At 38.4% G+C, this 20999-nt stretch overlaps 1 protein-coding gene across 1 annotated transcript in view; it reads right to left on the bottom strand.

Moving 5' to 3' along the window:
* The window catches only part of LOC142141553 (ATP-binding cassette sub-family C member 5-like), a 124356-nt gene that overhangs the window by 20663 nt on the left and 82694 nt on the right, over positions 1-20999 (bottom strand). The window contains exons 21-25 of the mRNA XM_075200149.1: positions 17004-17132; positions 11746-11932; positions 11327-11416; positions 5366-5555; positions 1752-1911 (exon numbers count right to left, since the gene is read on the bottom strand). Of these exons, the coding sequence (XP_075056250.1) occupies positions 1752-1911; positions 5366-5555; positions 11327-11416; positions 11746-11932; positions 17004-17132 (756 nt within the window). The remainder of the gene's footprint in view (positions 1-1751; positions 1912-5365; positions 5556-11326; positions 11417-11745; positions 11933-17003; positions 17133-20999) is intronic.

Raw genomic sequence — 20999 nt, 5'->3', positions numbered from 1 at the left:
GGGAAGTTAAAGTCGCCGAGGATGATGGAGTGGAGGTCAGAGGAGAGGTGGTGAGGAAGCCAGGCGGCGAAGTTGTCGATGAAGAGGGAGGTGGGACCAGGGGGGGCGGTAGATGACAGTGACTCTGAGGTGGATGGGGTAGAAGAGACGGATAGAGTGGGATTCAAAAGAGGAGAAGGTAAGGGAGGGTTCAGGGGGGATGACACGGAAAGTACAGGCGGAGGAGAGGAGGAAGCCCACACCACCGCCTGGGCGGGCGCCAGGTCTGGTGGAGTGGGTGAAGGAGAGGCCACCATAGGAGAGGGCGGCGGGGGAGGCGGTGTCAGAGTCAGAGAGCCAGGTTTCCATAATGGCAAGAAGGTTAAAAGAGTTAGACAAGAAGAGATCGTGGATAGCGGTGAGTTTGTTGCGGACAGATCGAGCATTCCAGAGGGCACAGGAGAAGGGGAAGGAAGAAAGAGGAGAGATAGGGATGAGGTTGGCAAGGTTGGCAGATCGCTGGGGAGAGCGGGGGCAAGATGGTGAGGTGGAGCAGCGGGAGAGAATGGGAATGGCGTTTGGACAGGGCGGCATAGTGGGGGGGAGAGAGAGGCGCGGAAAGGGAGGGATGCAGAGAGGAGCGAGGGAGACAGAGAGAGGGCTAAGGGAGGATGCCAGGAGGGCAGAGGAACAGGTTGCAGGTGACGGGGAGACAAAGGACACGAAGAGAATGAGGGGGAGAGAGGAAGTCAGTTAATGAGGCTAGAGGTGGAAGGGAGAAAAGGTGTGGCAAGTGGAAAACAAGGCAGGAGGAAAACAGTAACTAAATAACTTTGGTTTCCAAATTCTAAACATAACATTTAAGAAACATATTACCAATGAATTTAAACGACAAAGAGGAAACACTTATTATAGATATACATAAACAAAACATCAACCTACATAACTTAATAAGATCCACTACAGAAACCTGCAAACAAATCTGTTTGTATTCTGATATGTTAGAAATTAACATATTTATTTGTGAGTTTTGTTTTAGTATTAAACAAATCAGTATAAAAAGAGAGGGTAAAGCCTGCTCCTCCCTTTATAAATAAATTATTTTTAAAACCTTAGTAATGGATTACTTAGGGCTTAAATTGATTCCCCAATTGAACTCCGCCTACCTACTTTATTACCTTCAGAAGCTGTAGTGGTTTAGGTGAGTAAGTAGGTTAAAGTGACACTTGCACAGGCTTAGGCCGGTTACCCACTGGCATTTAGATGCTACACCTTGCACAGTATGCAACAGCATATTATAATGAAACCCATTCTATTTATTTATTTGCCACATATGTCTGGATGTATATGTAACACACACATGTGAATGTGTCCAGTGTATATCAACCACAGGTACAACGTATGTGGACCACATCATGGATGCCTGCACGAATGCGTAACATTTTTATGCGTTTTCACATGGGGTTTTTACTTGTTTTTATTACTCAAATGCAACACAAGTGGATAATCAGCCTAATAAAACAATTCCCTGGGGTTGAACTGACAACAGACATCTGCAGTAACAACTTGCTCATAACAAACCGGTTAATTGTGAGAGTTACACAACTTAATATTAGCTCTGCAATTGGAATACCAACACTATGAGGTTTAGGAGTGGACAGCATAACACATAAGATTAGTTTTATAAAATATTAGTGACTGTGACACTTTCAGAACACTAAATAAAGTTATATGACGTGCACCAGAATGGGTCTATATTACCACAGGCTTACCTGACGCTTCCAACAAATAGAACCGGTTCTTGAGGAATGATGGAAAGCTTTTTTCTTAGGTCCTCCAGCCCAGTTTCATTGATGTAGACATTATCAATACTGATCGAACCTCCAGACAGCTCAACTAGTCTGAAAAGTGTCATTGCCAAGGATGATTTCCCTGTTGAGTAAAGAGATGGCAAAGCACTATGACATAGGTATCAGGTAATATTATACTAAAGGAAAGTCATCATATTCCCACTAACAAAAATAATATACTTCATCCAATTTTGCTGGTGAGAAAAAAGAAAATGAGGGAAGGAAATTAGGAGTTTGGAGTCAAACCGCTGATGAGGTTTTGTGGGTATGATGAGTTACTTATTAAGGGTAATTGAAGGGACTTATAATGCATTAACTAGGATCTCTATATACTCGAGAATTGTGTGGGATATAGTGCAATATTCTTATAATGTGTTCCAGATGATAAGGCATAGGGTGGCTCTGTTTGCTTCCATCTGAATGCTATCTGACACTTGTTCACAATTCATATTGTGCCACACAGTAGTACACCAATTTATATAATGCCAAACAGTATTGTCCCCAAATTCATATATCATATATACACAAACATGGAAATTAAACACATATATTAATAAAAACATTTAGGCGACTCACCTCTGGAACCTGCACAGCGCACCAGAGCTCTTGAGTTCCAAAAGGAACATGGGAGGAGCTGCTGCTACTGGGCATGCCCAGCAGCTCTGTTTCTTGTGTGTATTACGACCAATGAATATAAAGATAACCAGCTGCGCCCCCACCTTAATCTCTGCATTAGGGTGTGCCTGGGCACACGGCACATTCTGTGCACACGTCTATATTTCAGATGCATTTTTAAGCTTAACTCTAAATGAACACTGTGGGCCTGATTCATTAAGGAAAGTTAAGCAAAACATTGAGTAAGTTTTCTTACTCAGGTTTTCTGGACAAAACCATGTTGCAATGCAAGGGGTGCAAATTAGTTTATAATTTTGCACATAAGGAAAATACTGGCTGTTTTTTCATGTAGCACACAAATACTTGAGAGCGTATTTGTACACTGAAATTTAAAGTTGATCTAGGAAATGCCCTACCCCAAATATAAATCTGTCATCACATTTTAAATTTATCTCCTCCTCCAATGCAACATGGTTTTGCCTTACTTACTGTTGCCTAACTTTCCTTAATGAATCAGGCCCTATATCCCTAGGTTTGCAGCACTCTGAAATTTGGCAATAACAGTAATAATGGCAGCCTCACAGCAAGCAGAATTTGCTTACCTGGCTCAACGCCATTGATCTGAATCTGTGGGTGATGTTTTAAAAAGCAAAATGAGCAGCCTCTATTGTCCTCAGCAGTGCAGACAACAGCGCATCCCTGCACTAAACAGTTTGAGGTACATGACACTGATGTTGTGATCATATGTCATGGCCTTCTCAGTCACCAGATCTAAACCCAATCAAGCTTTTATGAAATCTTCTGCAATGATAACAGAGACAGTGTTTCCTACCCCCATCCTGGCTTCAGTGTCTCCTCTGGAAGAACGGTGCTACATCCCTCCTGTACAATTCCATACATTGGGAGCCTCAGTGCCACAATGCATAGGCCACTCGTGATTGGTAGGCCAAAGTGACTTTATATTGCTGTTATAATTTCTTGTGTCCACAACCTATAGATCAAGCTAAATGCTCATCTGACAAAGAATGACTGCCATTATATTACATTAAACTGTTTTTCATAATAGGCACGAAGATGCTATAGTATCTCAAAGCCAATAATGAAAGCCCACTATTAACAATAATAGCACCAAACAACAATTGCACCACAACATCTGCACAAATTCATGAAGATATTATACAACAGTGTTTCAAAAAATGTTATTTTGCTGTGAAATAATTTTTCAATGAGGTTTCTTATACCAATATTTGCAATATCGTACTTTAATTAAACTATACAGAAATTCAGATTCTTACATATGCTATTTCTATCATACAGTCATGGCCAAAAGTTTTGAGAATGACACAAATATTATTTTTCACAATGATGGCAATTTGCATATACTCCAGAATGTCATGAAGAGTGGTCAGATGAGTTGCAATTAATTTCAAAGTCCCTCTTTGCCATGACAATGAACTTTATCCCAAACACAACATTTCCACTGCATTTCAGGCCTGCCACAAAAGGACCAGCTGACATTAGATCAATGATTCTCTCGTTAACTCAGGTGAGAGTGTTGACGAGGACAAGGCTGAAGATCACTCTGTCACACTGATTGAGTTAGAATTACAGACTGGAAGCTTTAAAAGGAGAGTGGTGCTTGAAATCATTGTTCTTTCTCTGTTAACCATGGTTAACTGCAAGGAAACATGTGCAGTCATCATTGCTTTGCACAAAAACAGCTTCACAGGCAAGGATATTGCTGCTAGTAAGATTGCACCTATATCAATCATTTATCAGATCATCAAGAACTTCAAGGAGAGAGGTTCAATAGTAGTGAGGAAGGCTTCAGTGCGCCCAAGAACGTCCAGCAAGCACCAGGACTGTCTCCTAAAGTTGATTCAGCTGCGGGATCGGGGCATCACCAGTGCAGAGCTTGCTCAGGAATGGCAGCAGGCAGGTGTAAGTGCATCTGCACGAACAGTGAGGCGAAGACTTTTGGAGGATGGCCTGGTGTCAAGTAGACCAGCGAGAAGCCACTTCTCTCCAGGAAAAACATCAGGGACAGACTGAAATTCTGCAAAAGGTATAGGGATTGAATTGCTGAGGACAGGGGTAAAGTCATTTTCTCTGATGAATCCCCTTGCAGATTGTTTGGAGCATCTGGAAAACACTTGTTCAGAAGGAAAGGTGAACGTTACCATCAGTCCTGTGTCATGCCAACAGTAAAGCATCCTGAGACCATTCATGTGTGGGGTTGCTTCTCAACCAAGGGAGTGGGCTCACTAAGAAGACAGCCATGAATAAAGAACGGTAGCAAAATATCCTCCAAGAGCAACTTCTCCCAACCATCCAAGAACAGTTTGGTGACAAACAATGCCTTTTTCAGCATGATGGAGCACCTTGCCATAAAGCAAGAGTGATAACTAAGTGGCTCGGGGATCAAAACATCAAAATTTTGGGTCCATGGCCAGAAAACTCTTCAGAACTTAATCTCATTGAGAACTTGTGGTCAATCTTCAATAGGCGGGTGAAGAAACAAAAGCCCACAAATTCTGACAAACTCCAAGCATTGATTAGGCAAGAATGGGCGGCCATCAGTCAGTATGTAGCCCAGACGTTGATTGACAACATGCCAGGGCGAATTGCAGAGGTTTTCAAAAATAAGGGTCAACACTGCAAATATTGACTCTTTGCATAAACTTAATGTAATTGTCAAAAAAGCCTTTGACACTTAAGAAATTCTTGTAATGTTACCTTAGTATACCATAGCAACATCTGACAAAAAAGGTCTAAAAACACTGAAGCAGCAAACTTTGTGAAAACCAATACTTGTGTCATTCTCAAAACTTTTGGCCATGACTGTACATTAAGAACGTGCAAAGTAAAATTAACAGAATTGCTACATGTCCCATATATTCCAAGGCAAAATGAACACAAACCTGACCCAGTTCTGCCTACAATTCCAATCTTCTCCTGTGGTTTAATACTGAATGATATATTCTTGAGAACCAGAGGTAGGTTGTCACGGTAACGCATTTCAACATTTTCAAATTTTATAGCTCCATGTTGGGGCCATTCTTCTAGTGGTGACTTTTCTGGTATGCACAAAGGTGCTTCTGATTCCAGATTCTGGAAAAATAAATGTTAAAATAAAATAAGCTACATTAAATAGTTGAACAAGTAAAAGTTGTTAGTAAAGGAGCGCTTTGCTCCGTCTCCTGCCATTATCCCCGATGGTCTAGGAGGAGTACTTGAAGTCGGGCAGGACGTCTATGTCTGATTTGTGCTACTGCACACGCCCAGACCCTGCAAACTGGAAGTTTGGATTTTTGCACTGTTACTTCCAGTCAGACAGTGAATGGGACAAGTCGCAGCTTAGAGAGCTGCATGCCCACATAATATAAGTTCCTCAAAGTAGCTCTAAAGTGATCCAGAGGCTCTCTAGTATATCTAAAGGGAGACTGTACCACCACAACATACTGCACGGACATATAGCATATAAAAAGTGCCTGCAGCATATGTATAATAGTGCATTACCAACCTGCCTGCATATCTACTTACAAGAGTGTATAAGCAAAACAGCATAACTGTATTGCCTGCTGTACTACAAACAACTGTGAGTAGCTGCATATATGTACTGTTGTTATCATCTTTAATAAACAGTAACTTGTTTAAGTAACAAAAGCGTTGTGGCATAACATCCACATTAACACCTTTAATCCATCAGAAGGTATAACCAACAAAAGGTATGTTTATCTAATATATGACAGTCATATTGTGAGGATGCCTCCATGCAGTGTCTGTGGGCTTGATTCATTACTGATCTTATCTGCTATTTTTTGCGGATCTTACGAAAATCTTCTCTGCGCATGCCCAAAAAAGGGACTTAAGAAGGGAGATCCGTTACGTATGCCAAGTTATGATGAAAATCCTTCTTAACTGCACTTAAGAAGTTTCCCAACACTTAAGAAAAAAGGGTTGGGAATAGAAAGGGAATGGGCGGAGATCTGTACTGAGTTAAGAAGAGTAGGCATTATTTGTACCGAATTAAGAAGAGTAGCCGTTTACCTGTGGATCCGTCGGATAGTTAAGAAGAAATGCTCAGAGTTTTATCTTAACTTCTTGCTTAAACTTAAGGAAGCTCGGGGTCATGTTTAAGTCCAAAACAGCTATAGCAACAGCACTGAATAACACTAAACTGTTACAAAAGCATTGATTGTTTAAAACACTCACAAGTAAATACACACAACATACATCTTAAAACACTTCACTCAAAAATATTTTATTTTTGTAAATTTTATTTTATATTTATATCAAACATTAAACAATGTATACTTTTTTAAAAAACATCCTTTTTTTTATTCCAACCACAGTTGTAATAAATTGCAATGTAAAGTGGTTGATGTGTCTAATAGTTAGCCATTGTTGATATTTGTTAAAAACGCCTATTAATACGCTAATAATAATATGAAAGACATAACAGGTTAATTTGTTAAAATTGAATGGATAAACTGTGCGAACTTACCAAGCGTACTCTTGTATAAGGGACTCAAAGAAAATCAACACAAACATGGGAAGGATATATAAAACTCCACAGAGATAAGGCCGTGACTGAGGATTTGAACTCAGGTCCCCTGAGTTGGATTGTCTAACCACTTAAGACAATGTGCAAGTTGAAACAATATGTGAATGATATAGACTACAACGAAAAGCTGAGCATGAACTTCTCTCATAACAAGCCTTTTTCTTTTATAATTTTTATTAATGTCAATAATTATACAACAAAATATTATAGCTATAAATCCTTGGTACATGCACGGTTTAAATATTTGGCTATGGGAATTCCTTTATGTATCATATAATAATAATAATAATAATAATAATAATAATAATAATAGGACTTAAAATTGTTTGTTATTTTTTCCTTCTTTTTTTGGCACTTAGGTTTTTTTTTGCTTTTATCTGTGGATATTTTCAATTTGTTTGGATTCAAATTATTTGGAGCAGCTGCTTGTCTGCGTTTTTCCTCCGCACAATTTTCATCATGCAATATAGGCATATTCCACAAAATGGGTCAGGAATTGAACTTATAACCCCACTGATGAAAAGTGGATTGTCTAACCACTAAGCCAAAGTGCATATTAAGCAATACATACATTATATAGACTTGAATGTCAAGCACCATGTTTGAAAGCGCTCTTAGGTAAAAATAAATGTGAGTACATAAACCATCAACTTAGCTTATAGTACTCCAAAAAAACATACAACACAACACAGGCACTACTACCAACATGAAGGTTTAAGGTTAAACAATAAGGAACTACACACACACACACACACACACACACATTCTCTTGTTCTCCGACATGAAAAATGTGTCATGTGTAATTTTGAATTGTAAATACTGTGGATGCGAATTTAACGGCTAATAATTCGCAAACATATATATCCATGCACAATACAATGCTATAGACAGAGCTAATGCCAAAACATATACTAGCGTACTCTTCTATAAGTGACACATTAGAGTAAACCCACAGAAACATGGGGATATAATAAATCCACAGAGATACAGGCATGATTGTGGATTCAAACTCATGACCCTTACTGTTGCCAGCTCATTTGTCTAACCTGTAGAGCATACTTCAGATTGTAACAAACATACAACACAGGCACTAGTGGCAACTTAAAGTGTTAATGAGCATAATTAAATGAACAATTGCACACACCTTCTTAGTAACAGACACAACGGATTATGTTTTGTTTAATAAAAATTAAAATATGAAAGTCTATGCTAATGCATCTCAGAATAATTTGCAATCAGAAATAAACGCAAACATTTTTTAATCAGTATAAAAGTAAACAACAGATTTCCATAACCAGCATTGCATAGACTAAGCATCAGATCTCGACATCTGATACCACAGTGGGCCTTACACCTGCATATACTTGTCTCATTACAATTCACTATAAAAGACTGCTTCATGCACACTTGAAGTTGGATAGGGGACTATAGTGGAGTTTACTGGTGTGGTTTTGTATAGTGGACTTTTCTTTGTATTGAGAGTTATATTTTAGCTTACTCTTTTATAGACACAAAGTTTCTCTTTCATTTTGAAGATAACTGAGAAACAGACACCATTTTAGTAAATGGCTAAATGTTTGGAATTTATTCCTACAGACCTTATGACCCAGCTGTCAGCTGGAGCACAAAGGAGGTGAGGCAAGGATCATTTCATGGAGTAAGAAAAAGACATGAAGCAGTTGCCTTTTGCAGCATGTAAGTATCTATAGCTAACAATGTTATTCCTTTATGGTTAGAGGTGGACCTGCATTACAGTTAAGGCAACAAATTGTAGATTTTTCAGCTTGGAAGTACAGGTGTGAACAAAGTACACACAGTCCAGTAATATTTTGTCTCAAAATGGCCTAAGGTTGATCGCTTTTTTCTTTTATTTTAAACATATAAAGAAGACAGCCATTATGGGTTCCAGCATGACCTGCTTTGCAACACCTCTAACCAATGAGATGAAACCAACATACATGTGTTTGTATTTGATATTTGTAATTTTTTATTTTACAAAGGAGTTTGTATTTTCAGTTTGTTTTTATTTTGTGTTTCATTGGATTACTGAAATTGTGTTTAAAAATAAATTAATCTTTTTTATTGCAATACTCATTCTCCTGTAACTCTCTGCTGCTTTGGACACTGCTTAACACCCTCTTCTCCTACACATCCTTCACTCCATTGTCCATCTAGACACAGTTCTCTCCTGTGTCACTTCCTACCTCTCTAACCGCTCTTGTAGTGTACCCACCTCTGGCACATACTCCCTTTCACTCTCATTCTCTATTGAGGTCTCATAAGGCTCCTTTTTTTGTAAATGTTTATTTAATAGTGATCTCACGTGACCACAGTAAGAAGCCCCCGCGGCCGCAAATAATTAAATAAAAATAATTAAAAAAATAAAAATCATTTTCTCCTGGACATTAGAGGGATTGTATAAATATACTGATTAAGTAATGGCACAAGTTCTCAATGCTGCCAGATGCTTAATAGCCAAACACTGGGAATGCTAAAATGTTCCTTCCTTACACTTATATTTTATGATATGGCAGTTAATTAATCTGTAAGATATGGCATTTAGCGTCAATGGAAAAGATGCCATCTTGCTTAAATAACAAATTATACAAATTCACGCAAATGTGACGTGTTTATGGTACCTTCCCAACAGGCTAGTCTCACAAATTGATCCCTTAAGTATACTCTCAGACCTATTTATGTAGAATCTCAGTCAATATTACCTACTTTTATTTTCTATTAGATATAGAAGTTAGGTCTCATACAGGTCAGTATTAGCTCTCTGGGTTAGTTTTTGCAACCTTGTTCCAGTTTTGAGAAGAATAATTTTAATTGCTTCACTGTTCATTATACTCTAAGTATATATTAACACATATATACGCCTAATTGATGGTAAATTATGTGCTATAGAATAAAAAATATAATTAATTTATGAATTAGGTAGTAAGGGGAAATCACTGTGAATGACAAACTACCCCATGTTTTGTGCATGATAAGGGTAAAAAAAGAGCATCTAATCTAGCTAGATGGCTGCCTCAGGGCAGCATTACCTAGAAAAATCAAAGTGAAAGGGGCCGTATCTTTAGAAAGATGGAAGTACAAGTGTTGGAACCCCAATCACTCTGCTAGTCAGAAGGTGGGGAAATAAATAATAATTATAATTTTTATACTGGTGCATCTTTATTTAAGAACAATGATATACTTTGAAAACCAATGGTGAAATACAGAAATAAATTAATTTTTGACATACCATTTAGCAAAAAAGTGTCAACAGGGAGGTTACTAAAGGATCATATAAATGTGTGCCTTTGATTATCCCTAAGGAAACCAATAACATCACAATTATGCAATCTGTCACAAGGTCCATGTAAATTACACTCTAATCTTCTCCATGGTGGAACTTTTATCTTTGCACTGTGCCAGTTTAGCTTAAACATTTACAGGAAACGCCCTTTGGGAACTGGAAGCTCCCTCATTACATGTTTGCATTTAGGGCTGGGGATTCTAAAGTGTGATTGCTAAAAGGACATTTTATTGGCCACCACCTAACATGAACATTTTATTTTTAGTTTTTGTAATCTCTTTTAATGACTATGCAGAATTTCTAAGTCATTTATGAGTATTCCCTGCATGATTTATTTATAATTACAATAAATGTATATATGTTTTTAACGGTTTTTTTCCTCATCTCCTTTATTTTCCTCTCACCCCTCTCTCTCTAAATGCACTGTACGTAATCCTACAAAGGATATATCTTAGAGACACTGTTATAGCCTTTCTTTAATGATTCTTGTTTGGATGTGTAAGGGGAAGAACTGAAAGAAAGATGGGCATGTTCCGAAAGATAATCAACATAGTGCTCTGACAAACAGAGAGCAGTGGGAGTGCACGCCTGGACCTGATGCAGAGGGTAAAAGCATCTTGAATGCAGTTTATGACCCATAAATGTGCATGCAAAAATGGCTTATTTAAGCTATGTCGAGTCTCAAGGTGTGACCAGATCTGCATCTGTAGCACATGCACCAGGTTTATGTCAGGCATACTTACACCCACATGCGCAGAATTATATAACCTGTCTTCCTTAAATAGAAATTTTCTTCCTTAAAAGTAAGTTTTTTAATAATGAAACATTTAACAATGGGTATCAAAGCTGATTCACAGATATAATTTAGGTACCAGGTGATAGAGGCTACCGGCTCTGTACTATGATCCACTGGCACATGCACTAAAGGAAGGCACTTAGATGTGTAGTGACCTTTATAAATAGTTTGGGTTAATGCACTAACCTAAATCTACATATGAAAAATCATTGACTTACCTCAATATAGTAATTTATTCTTTCAACTGAAGTAAATCTGGCTTCTGTTTCTGTCACCAAACGCACAGTAAACTGAAAGAGCCCTGTAAGCTAAAAGAGCAGTACAAATGATTACAAACCAGTCTGCATTCTAAAAATCTAATCCCACTTGTAACACCACTATGTATACCCGCTATAGAGATTAACTTGTATTAGTGAAACAAAATAATGCAATAACCATGTTTGGTTGTATAGGTTACTTATACTTTGTTGTATTTATATATTTATATTTTGCTGCTTTGATAATGCTAAATTGTAATCTTGTTAAATTTTGTTCAAGAAGACTGGCTACAAACAAAGTCAATCATTTTGAATATTTTTGAGTAATTTATTGTGCAGAGCTAGAAGTAGAACACAACTCTCAGTGTTGTAGTGCCTACCTGTACTGCATAAGACATGGCCAGGCCTGCATAGGCTGGCGCTATGTTTCCATGCATTAACACCACACACACTGCAGTCGAGGTAACAACAGCGAGGCTGATCAGATCTAAACGAACTGCCAACCAGCGTGTTGCACAGCTGAAGAGGAAACACGGTACTTGGTTGATATCCAGAAGTTTCTGAAATCTAGGAAGACCCAAAAACAGTTCATTTTACTAAAATAGAAAAACAGGATTTTATTGAATGTACATATATGAAACCCACAAAAATAAAAATCTGTATTAGGTGCTAAATTGAATGGTTACAGAAACTAACAGCTACATAAGGTGGTCTGCACACCAAAACTGAGAAATAATCTATGATATGGAAGTAACGCTAATTGGTTACTGAGGTCAATATATGGTCCCAGAAACTGATAGCGCTATTTCAATTTCATAAATTATTTATAGAACCCTTCAACATATAGAGCCTGATTCATTAAGGAAAGGAAAGCAAAAAAAAATGAGTAACTTTGCACCTTGGCAAAACCATATTGCATTGGAGGGGGAGGCAAATTTAAAATGTGGGGACAGGTTTATAGTTGGGATAGGGCATGTCCTAGATCAACTTTCAATTTCAGTGTACAAATAAAACTATCAAGTATTTGTGTGCTACATGAAAAGCAGCCAGAATTTATCTTATGTGCAAAGTAATAAACTAATTTGCACCCCTTGCACTGTAACATGGTTATGTCCAGGAGAAAACTTACTCATTCTTTTGCCTTGCTTTCCTTAATTAATCAGGCCTACACAGTATAAGAAATATATATGCAATAAGAGTACATATTACTCTAAAACGTTTTTTTTGACACCTATATTTCTCGTATTATAACTATTCACTCAACACAATATTGCATACTCAGTGTAACTACGCAAATTATAATACATATTGTAATAACTGGTACAATGCTATAAATAGTAAAGAGACTAGGCAATTTATACAATGCATTATCCATCAACCTTTTTTGACTTATCAATACAGTATTATAGAAGAAGTTAGTCTGTTTTGGCATGCACAAAGTACTGTATATTTAATATACAAGTCATGTATATATACTGAAAGACCAGTTTATTAGTTATACTAATACTTTCCATATAATTGACTGCTTATCATCACGTGTGCACAATGCTATTTAAAGCAGGGAGAGTGTTACCAATGAACCTAGATCAATTCAGTGTGAGAATGGGCAAAGGATTTCTTCTTTTGAACACCAGAATGTATAAGGAATGACAACACTACTGTCTTGGTGCATTAACAATGTACCAACACCACCCAAATATCCATCTAGTCTTCACAAAGTAGTCTTATGGTCACAAAAGATCAGTAAGGAAAGAGGCAGACAGAGGCTGACACAATTTATGCACAGTAACAGATGGACTACTGTCAGACAGCTTAATACAGCCGTAATGTCAAAAGATACAAATCAGAACACACAGTTTGCCATTGTGACGTCTTTGTCATGGATAAGTTATGACAACTGATGAACCCCCCAAGTTATCTGCCTGTTAGCAAAAAAGAAGGTGGTACAGTTTCAGTGAGCTAAGTAACACAAACAATGGGAAACAAAAACACTGAGGGGTAAATATATCAAGCTGTGAGTTTCCAGCGGGTTTGAAATTTGAAGATGTGGCCTATAGCAACCAATCAAATAGAATTTACTAAATAAATTATAACTAGAATCTGACTGGTTGCAATAGGCAACATCTCCACTTTTCAAACCTGCCGGAAACTTGCAGCTTGATACATACACCCCTGAGAGTGTTGATGATTCTCGATTCCAGCTGTTCATGCTGATGGATTGACCAGTATATAGTTGAAACCATATGAACTCCATGGATCCAACCTGTTGAATGGCAGCATTACAGGCTGGTGCTGGCATTGTAATGGTGTGTGGTGTAGTTTTGTTTGCACACATTGGGCTTGATTCATCAAGGAACTTAAATTAAGAAGTTCCTTATTTAAGTCTCCTGGACAAAACCATGTTACAATGCAAGGGGTGAAAATTAGTATTCTGTTTTGAACATAAAGTTATATTAAAGTAATTCTATCGTTTTCAAATAAGCATTGTCTAAGCGATTGTGTTGTGTTTCCAAAGCACAAAGTAATTTATTTTAGCAGATGCAAAATTTAACAATTCAATACATGATTATAATACAGTACAGCCAAAACCAAAAAGATACATACATACTGCGCCCGCATGCACTCGCTAAGTTGCGCTCCCACTGGTACCAGCGGACACTACTTCACTCCAGAATACTGTGGTCAGAGAATGAATGAAGCCAGTGCCAGCACAGCTATATTATATACACTCAGTGTTACAGAGAAAACAATGCAGATGCCGTGGCTTGCTTTTATAGGTCCAGGCTTCAGGTGGGTCCAGTGTAAACAGGTCATAGGCTAGTTCAAACAACCCCCTCCAAGGGTGAGGGTCAACATTCCAGATGATTCTCCCGTCCAGAAACCAGTTTAAGCTAGTCTATTTACACATTACAGTCAGTATCACTTTAGACATTTATTTCCCTAATATTGCTAACTAGAGTATGCAATGTGCGATCTCTTCGGCGAATGAACCGGACAACTGCTGATGAATAGGGGATTAAAATGATACTAAACATGACATGTTTCCTGTAACCTGAATCGTAAATAACACTAAAGTGTACATATAATCATAATATATAAACTAATAATAAACTAAATACTATCTGCTCATAAATCACTGTAGAACGGAACCAATATGAGTATGAAATATATAAATAACTAAATGTTATAGTGCGAGAGTGTGCGTGCGTATTTTACCGTGCGATCGCGCTATGTCACGTGTTACGTGGCATACTGATCGCAATCGCACGGCAAAACAATATTAACCAATATACTTTCGTTCATTCAATTATACGACTTCAACAGTTAAATACTGACTGTTTTTTCATGTAGCACACAAAAACTTGCTAGCTTATTTGTACACAGAAATAAATTTTGGTCACACTGGAAGAAATTTACAAAGCACAAAAGAACTGAGGAGCAGCTGAAGATGGTGGTGATTGATTTTAGTAAGTGCTCCCAGATTCTGCCAAAGTGCATGGGTTTGCAGACCTAGATGGTGGCACTTAAAGGGAGAATAACTATGCACCAGCCTAGAGCAAGCTCACCATGAACCTAGTGAGATTTAAGTTTGTGGAGTGAAATTACTGAAATGCTATAAAGGCACACAGGAGAGCATTTCTAGGCACACTTTACTCAATGTATATAAAAAAAAGTTTCATATACAAAAGTGCTTCAGGTAATAAATGCTGCCCTAATGTTTCCTCACTCTCATGCCTTAAGCCAGGGTTGTCCAACCTGCGACCCGCGGGCCGCATGCGGCCCAGCACGCCTGCAAATGTGGCCCAGAAAGGAGTTTTGGTTGTGGCAAGGGGGCAGCACTGTTAATGGAAAAACAAATCCTGCAAAAAAAAGAAAAGAAAATACTTGCCTTTCGGTCACGCGGTCACGTCAGCTGGTACTCCGGCTCCCTCCCTTGTCTCCCCCTCCGTGCGGTGCTCGCAGTGAATGTCATCACGCCCAACATCCATTGCGGAGCGCAGCACAGAGGAGTTACCCGCACGAGAAGAACAATCAGCAGCACAGAATTGGAGAAAAGAAGAGAAGAGGACAGGAGAACAAGCCGATTAAAAGGTAAGTTAAGGGGGATTTTTTTTATTATTTCAAGGGACACTGACCAGTGAATAAAAGTCACCTGGTCCTGGAGCATCATGGACCTTATCTCCCTGCTACATACTTCACCTTGTAATGCTAATGGGGCATTATATATTATTCTCTTTGGCCCATTATATTGTTATCCCTTAACTAACATAGTGGTGTAATTAGCAAAACAGGTCACAATTTGGGGTCACAGTGATGTATATGTCAGGTACCGCAGGCCTGGTCAGGGCACCCTGATATACAATGCCTGGCTTAAATGCACTTTATTGATATTGCATCGAAACAATACAAAAAGTGATTATAGTATAATAACTAGAGAGGATTTTTTGAACAGGGCGATTGAAAGGTAAGTATGGGGGGATTTGAAAAAAAAGGGATATATATATATATATATCACTTTTTTTCTCATATATATATGTTAACTATGTTTTCTATGGTTTTTTGGATGATCAGCTATCGTTATTGTTAGTGTATCTTATGTGCGGCCCAAACCAACTCGTCGTCTTCCAATGTGGCCCAGGGAAGCTAAAAGGTTGGACACCCCTGCCTTAAGCCATAAATAAGACAAATCAAGCCGCATTTGGAAGAAAAAATGAAAAGTCACACTTGTGCAGTGTGTCTCTAGAGATTTTTACACCTCCCTGCAAACCTAGGCACAGTATTAGTTTGTGCAGACATGCACCTTGAATTTAACTGGACAGACCAACTTATTGTACCAGTGAAAAACCCAGGCATCTTAGAGCGCACTTCTTAATGATGTCCATTGGAGACACATAGGATGTATTGGATTCAGCATAGACCAGAATATCTATGCTGTCATTTTAGCACCTTCTTGAGTCTGTGCCCAAGAATTTAGGTTCTTCAGAAGAAGGATGATAGAGCAACTCAATATTAGATAGATATAAAGGCCAATCAATGCTGCACAACACAGAAATTACATAATTATATGTGTTAATTTTTTTTAATAATTACAACTAAAATATGAAAAATAAAAAAGGAAAGTATATTGGAACAAAGGAACACATTAGTAATAAGAGGGGAGAGACTGCCCTAGGAAAAGGTATTTAAACATTGTTAGGACTTCATAAACTTTGTCTTTATGGAAAAAGATACATTTTCAGATTGAGAAAACAAGATATAACTAAAATTTGTAGCTTCATGCAGGTTGATATTGATTAAATAAGCTATTTTTTAATTGACAATGTTTTGTTACAGTGTGTTCTCATCCCCTAAAGCTAACACAATTTATTTTGCTGACTATAAACACAGATTCGGGCTCTAGCATTTCATAACCTCTGTCATATGTATTGTTGTATATGAGTCCAGTAACAATGTATATATAATATATAGATAATAATATGGATTTTAAATGCTTTATTGTACTAATACCAGTCAGTTTAAACTGTCTTAATCACAAATATATTCACAAAGTTTATCATGCAGTAGTATATAGATAATGGTATACAAAAATGCAAAAATCTAATTAATATAATTCAGTAACAGAAAATATATAACTTACTTAAGAAGGCAATCACTGGCCTTATTGTAGGCTTGAATGGTTGTTATACCTTGCAATGTTGATGTAATGTGAGATATAAATGGAGACTGACTTATATTATCCAAGCGTTTCAATTCACGGATTAGTGCTCTGTAAATCATAAATAACATTACTGACACACAAAAACAGTCATAAAGAAGTTGATGAACTAACAATGTGGTAAACTAATAGTAACAAACGAAGAGCAAATAAATTGTGCCCACAGGAACCACACAAATGCTGACTTTGTCAAATAATTAGCTACACTGACTATGGCAAAAATTTGTATTGGCTTTTTAAAAGTAAAAAAAAGCATAAATCACCATTTTAAAACTATCCAAATACATATTTAGCTTAGTTTAAATAAACACAAATGATACCATAAAAATAACAATTGTATATTGCAAAGAAGAAAAATGGCCAAATACAGTATAATGGATAAGACTGATTAGAGGCTTTCTTGCATCTCATTGTGGAGGTGTAAAAGACAGTACACCCTATTTTAAATCAATGTATATACATATCTGGATATAAGTAACAATAATTTAGTCACCAAATTGTATTATTTGATCAATCTAATCACATCTGACAAATAACCTATGACAGATTTAACTTTGATGTTATTTAATCAACAAAAAAATAAGCCAACATGAAGAAGCCATGTGTGGAAAAGAAAATACACAATTCCTGCTTCCACATCAACAAGAAGAAAGATTTAGTCAGGTCCTGCTAATCAACTGAACATCATTATATGATCATCAGAAAGTGCTACCTCCTCCATAGCAGCCTTTAGCAGGTCTGGAACATTCGGGTAGGTGTCAACACCAAGGAGAAAAAACATTTGCAATGATTTCAGAGAAGCAATTGTTGTTGCTTATCAATCTGAAAAGGGTTATGAAGCCACTTAAAAACCATTTGAAGTCCATATTTCTACAGTAAGAAATGTTATTGACAAATGCAAAGCATTGAAGTGAATTGCCAGTCTTACCAGTAGTGGTAAAGTGTTTTTCACCTCCTACATTGTGCTTCACAATTTGGATCATTTGTTCCTTCCCACGCTCTCATTACTTACCCTAGCTAATATACATTCATCCTTTCACTACTTCCCTCTTCGCTAGTCTGCACACATGGACTGTACCCACCACACTCACCATCCTACATAAACAGAAATAAACCTCACAAGCACAAATACTCCTCGCATGTCCTCTTTCTCACCCTGCTCCTTCTCATGGCTGCTGGTGACATGTCACCTAATCCTGGGCCCCATCCAATCTCTATTAGCTGCTCACACTCCTTGCTCCACCCCAAAACTTTCCATCCACTCCGTACTTCCAATCCCATCAACCTTATCCACTTATCTCCCTGTCTTCCCTTCTCCTGTGCACTATGAAATGCCAGATCTGTTTGTTATAAACTTGCATCCATTCATGGTCGAAGCATTTCTAAATCCCTCAACCTCCTTGCCATTACAGAATCTTGGTTCACCTCTCTGTTACTACATCCCCTGCAGCTCTCTCCTACAGGGGACTCTCCTTCAGCCACAATCTCAGACACAAACAAGGTGGTGGAAAAGGCATTCTACTTTCTCCAAGCTGCACCTTTCAAGTCATATACTCTGAACCCTCCCTCTCATTCTCTTCCTTTGAAATCTACACTATACCACTATTTTATTCTCACCACCTTTATGTTGCTGTCATCCCCCATGTCCAGTTTCAATTCTTTGACAACTTTGTGGTCTGGCTCACTTATTTCCTATCCTTTCACATGTCTATTCTCATACTATTCCCATTGATAATCCCACTGTCTCTTCTGCCACTAAACATCTTTCACTAACTTCCTCCTTTGGTCGCTCTGTGGACCTCTTCTCCCACACACTGTGCTGAACACTTCCTTGACCCTGTTTTCTTCCGTTACTGCTCCATCTCTAGTTTCTATAGCTTAGCCTTCCCACTCTCCGACAACAACCTCCTTTCCTTCAGCCTCACCTAACCATATGCGCTCCACCAAAATCCACACATACACAACAACACCTAAGTACTTTTATCCCAATCCACTTCTCATCTTCACTAAAACAACTTTCTCTTATGACTGCAGTGTCCTGCTATAAACAGGCTGCCTCTTTCTACAACAAAATTCTAAATTCAGCCACAGACAATGCAGCTTCGGTTTCCACATACAGTCACCAACGATCCAAACCGCAACCATGGTATACCATATAGACACGCTACCTTCAAAAGTGCTTCCGTACTGCAGAGCGCCATCCTATCCTGATTCCCTCCACTATAAACTCATCCATCCATCTTACATCACTGTCCTTTCAATTGCCAAATAAACATACTTCAAATCTCTAAGATCCACTGAGTATTCTAACCCAGTTTGCCTCATTGCCACCTTCAAATCACTTTTCTACCCTGCACTTCCTCCCTCACAGCCCATGATTTTTCCACCTACATCAAAGAAAAAATCGACATCATTTGACAAGATATTTCCTCATGCCAAATTCCACACACTCCACGCACTCTACCCACTTTCACCTACACTACTCAATCCAACCTTAATTCATTCTCTCCAGTAACCGAAGACGAAGTCTCTGCACTCATATCATCATCTCACCCTACAACCTGTCCCCTTGACCCAATTGACTCCCAACTTCTCTGCTCCCTCTCCCCCACTGTATGACCACCTTTAGCTCACCTCTCCATCCTCTCTCCAGTGGCACATTTCCATCCTCCTTTAAACGTGTGCTCATCTCACCAATTCTAAAGAAACCATTTCTCGATGCAGCCTCTCCTTCCAACTACCGCCCTATTTCTCTCCTCCACTTTGCCTCCAAATTGCTTGGGTGATTAGTGTACAAACGCCTATCTCACTTTCTCTCATTTCACTTCATTCCTGATTATCTGCAAAAAGGCTTCTGCCCCCAACATTATACTGAAACTGCTTTCACAAAAATGACCAATGATCTACTTACTGCAAAGTCTAAGGGTCATTTCTCTATATTCAATCTCCTGGACCTCTCTGCTACTTTTGACACTGTTGTTCACCCTCTTCCCCTACACAATCCTCTTTTCCATTGACCTTTGTGACACAGTTCTTTTCTGGTTAAATTTCTACCTATCAAACCGCTCCTTTAGTGTTTCTATCTCTGGCACATCCTCCCTTCCACTCCCACTATCTGTTGGGGTCCCACAAGGCTCTGTTCTTAAGCCCTTTACTTTTTTCACTGTACACCTTTTCTCTTAAGAAACTAATTTACTCATTTGGCCTCCAGTACCACCTATACGCTGACAACACCCAAATCTATATCTCTTCCCCTGACATCTCCCCTTCTGTACTATTTTGTGTAACCAACTGTTGAAAGAAATGCTATCTTCAACATGTCCAAAACAGAACTTTTCATCTTCCCTCATCCAAGAGTCACCACCTCCCCTCAAATATCCCTGTCAATAACACTCCAATTTTCCTGCCTTGGTGTCACAATTGACTCTGCCCTCTGCTTTATTCTTCATATTCAGACTCTATCCCAGTCCTGTCGACTCCACCTTAGAAACATTCTTTACTTACCCAACATGCTACCTATATTCTTATCCATTCTCTCACCATCTCCCATCTTGACTACTGAAACCTCCTGCTGTCTGGCATTCCCGACACCCACATATCCCTACTTCAATCCATCTTAAATGCTGCAATATTTTTCTTTCACCGTTCCACATCTGCTGCACCACGTTGCAAATCTCTACACTGGCTACCAATCCTCCAGAATACAATTCAAATGACTCACCTTTACCTACAAAGCCTTCAACAACACCACCCCTTCATCATCATCATCATCATCACCATTTATTTATATACCGCAACTAATTCCGCAGCGCTGTACAGAGGACTCACTCACATCAGTCCCTGCCCCATTGGAGCTTACATTCTAAATCCCTTAACATACACACACACAGACAGACAGACTAGGGTCAATTCGATAGC

This window comes from Mixophyes fleayi, chromosome 2, assembly GCF_038048845.1.
Source record: "Mixophyes fleayi isolate aMixFle1 chromosome 2, aMixFle1.hap1, whole genome shotgun sequence".
In the NCBI taxonomy this organism is placed as follows: Eukaryota; Metazoa; Chordata; class Amphibia; order Anura; family Limnodynastidae; genus Mixophyes; species Mixophyes fleayi.
Note: the sequence above shows the minus strand (reverse complement) of the source record. Positions and strands in the feature narration are given on the sequence as shown.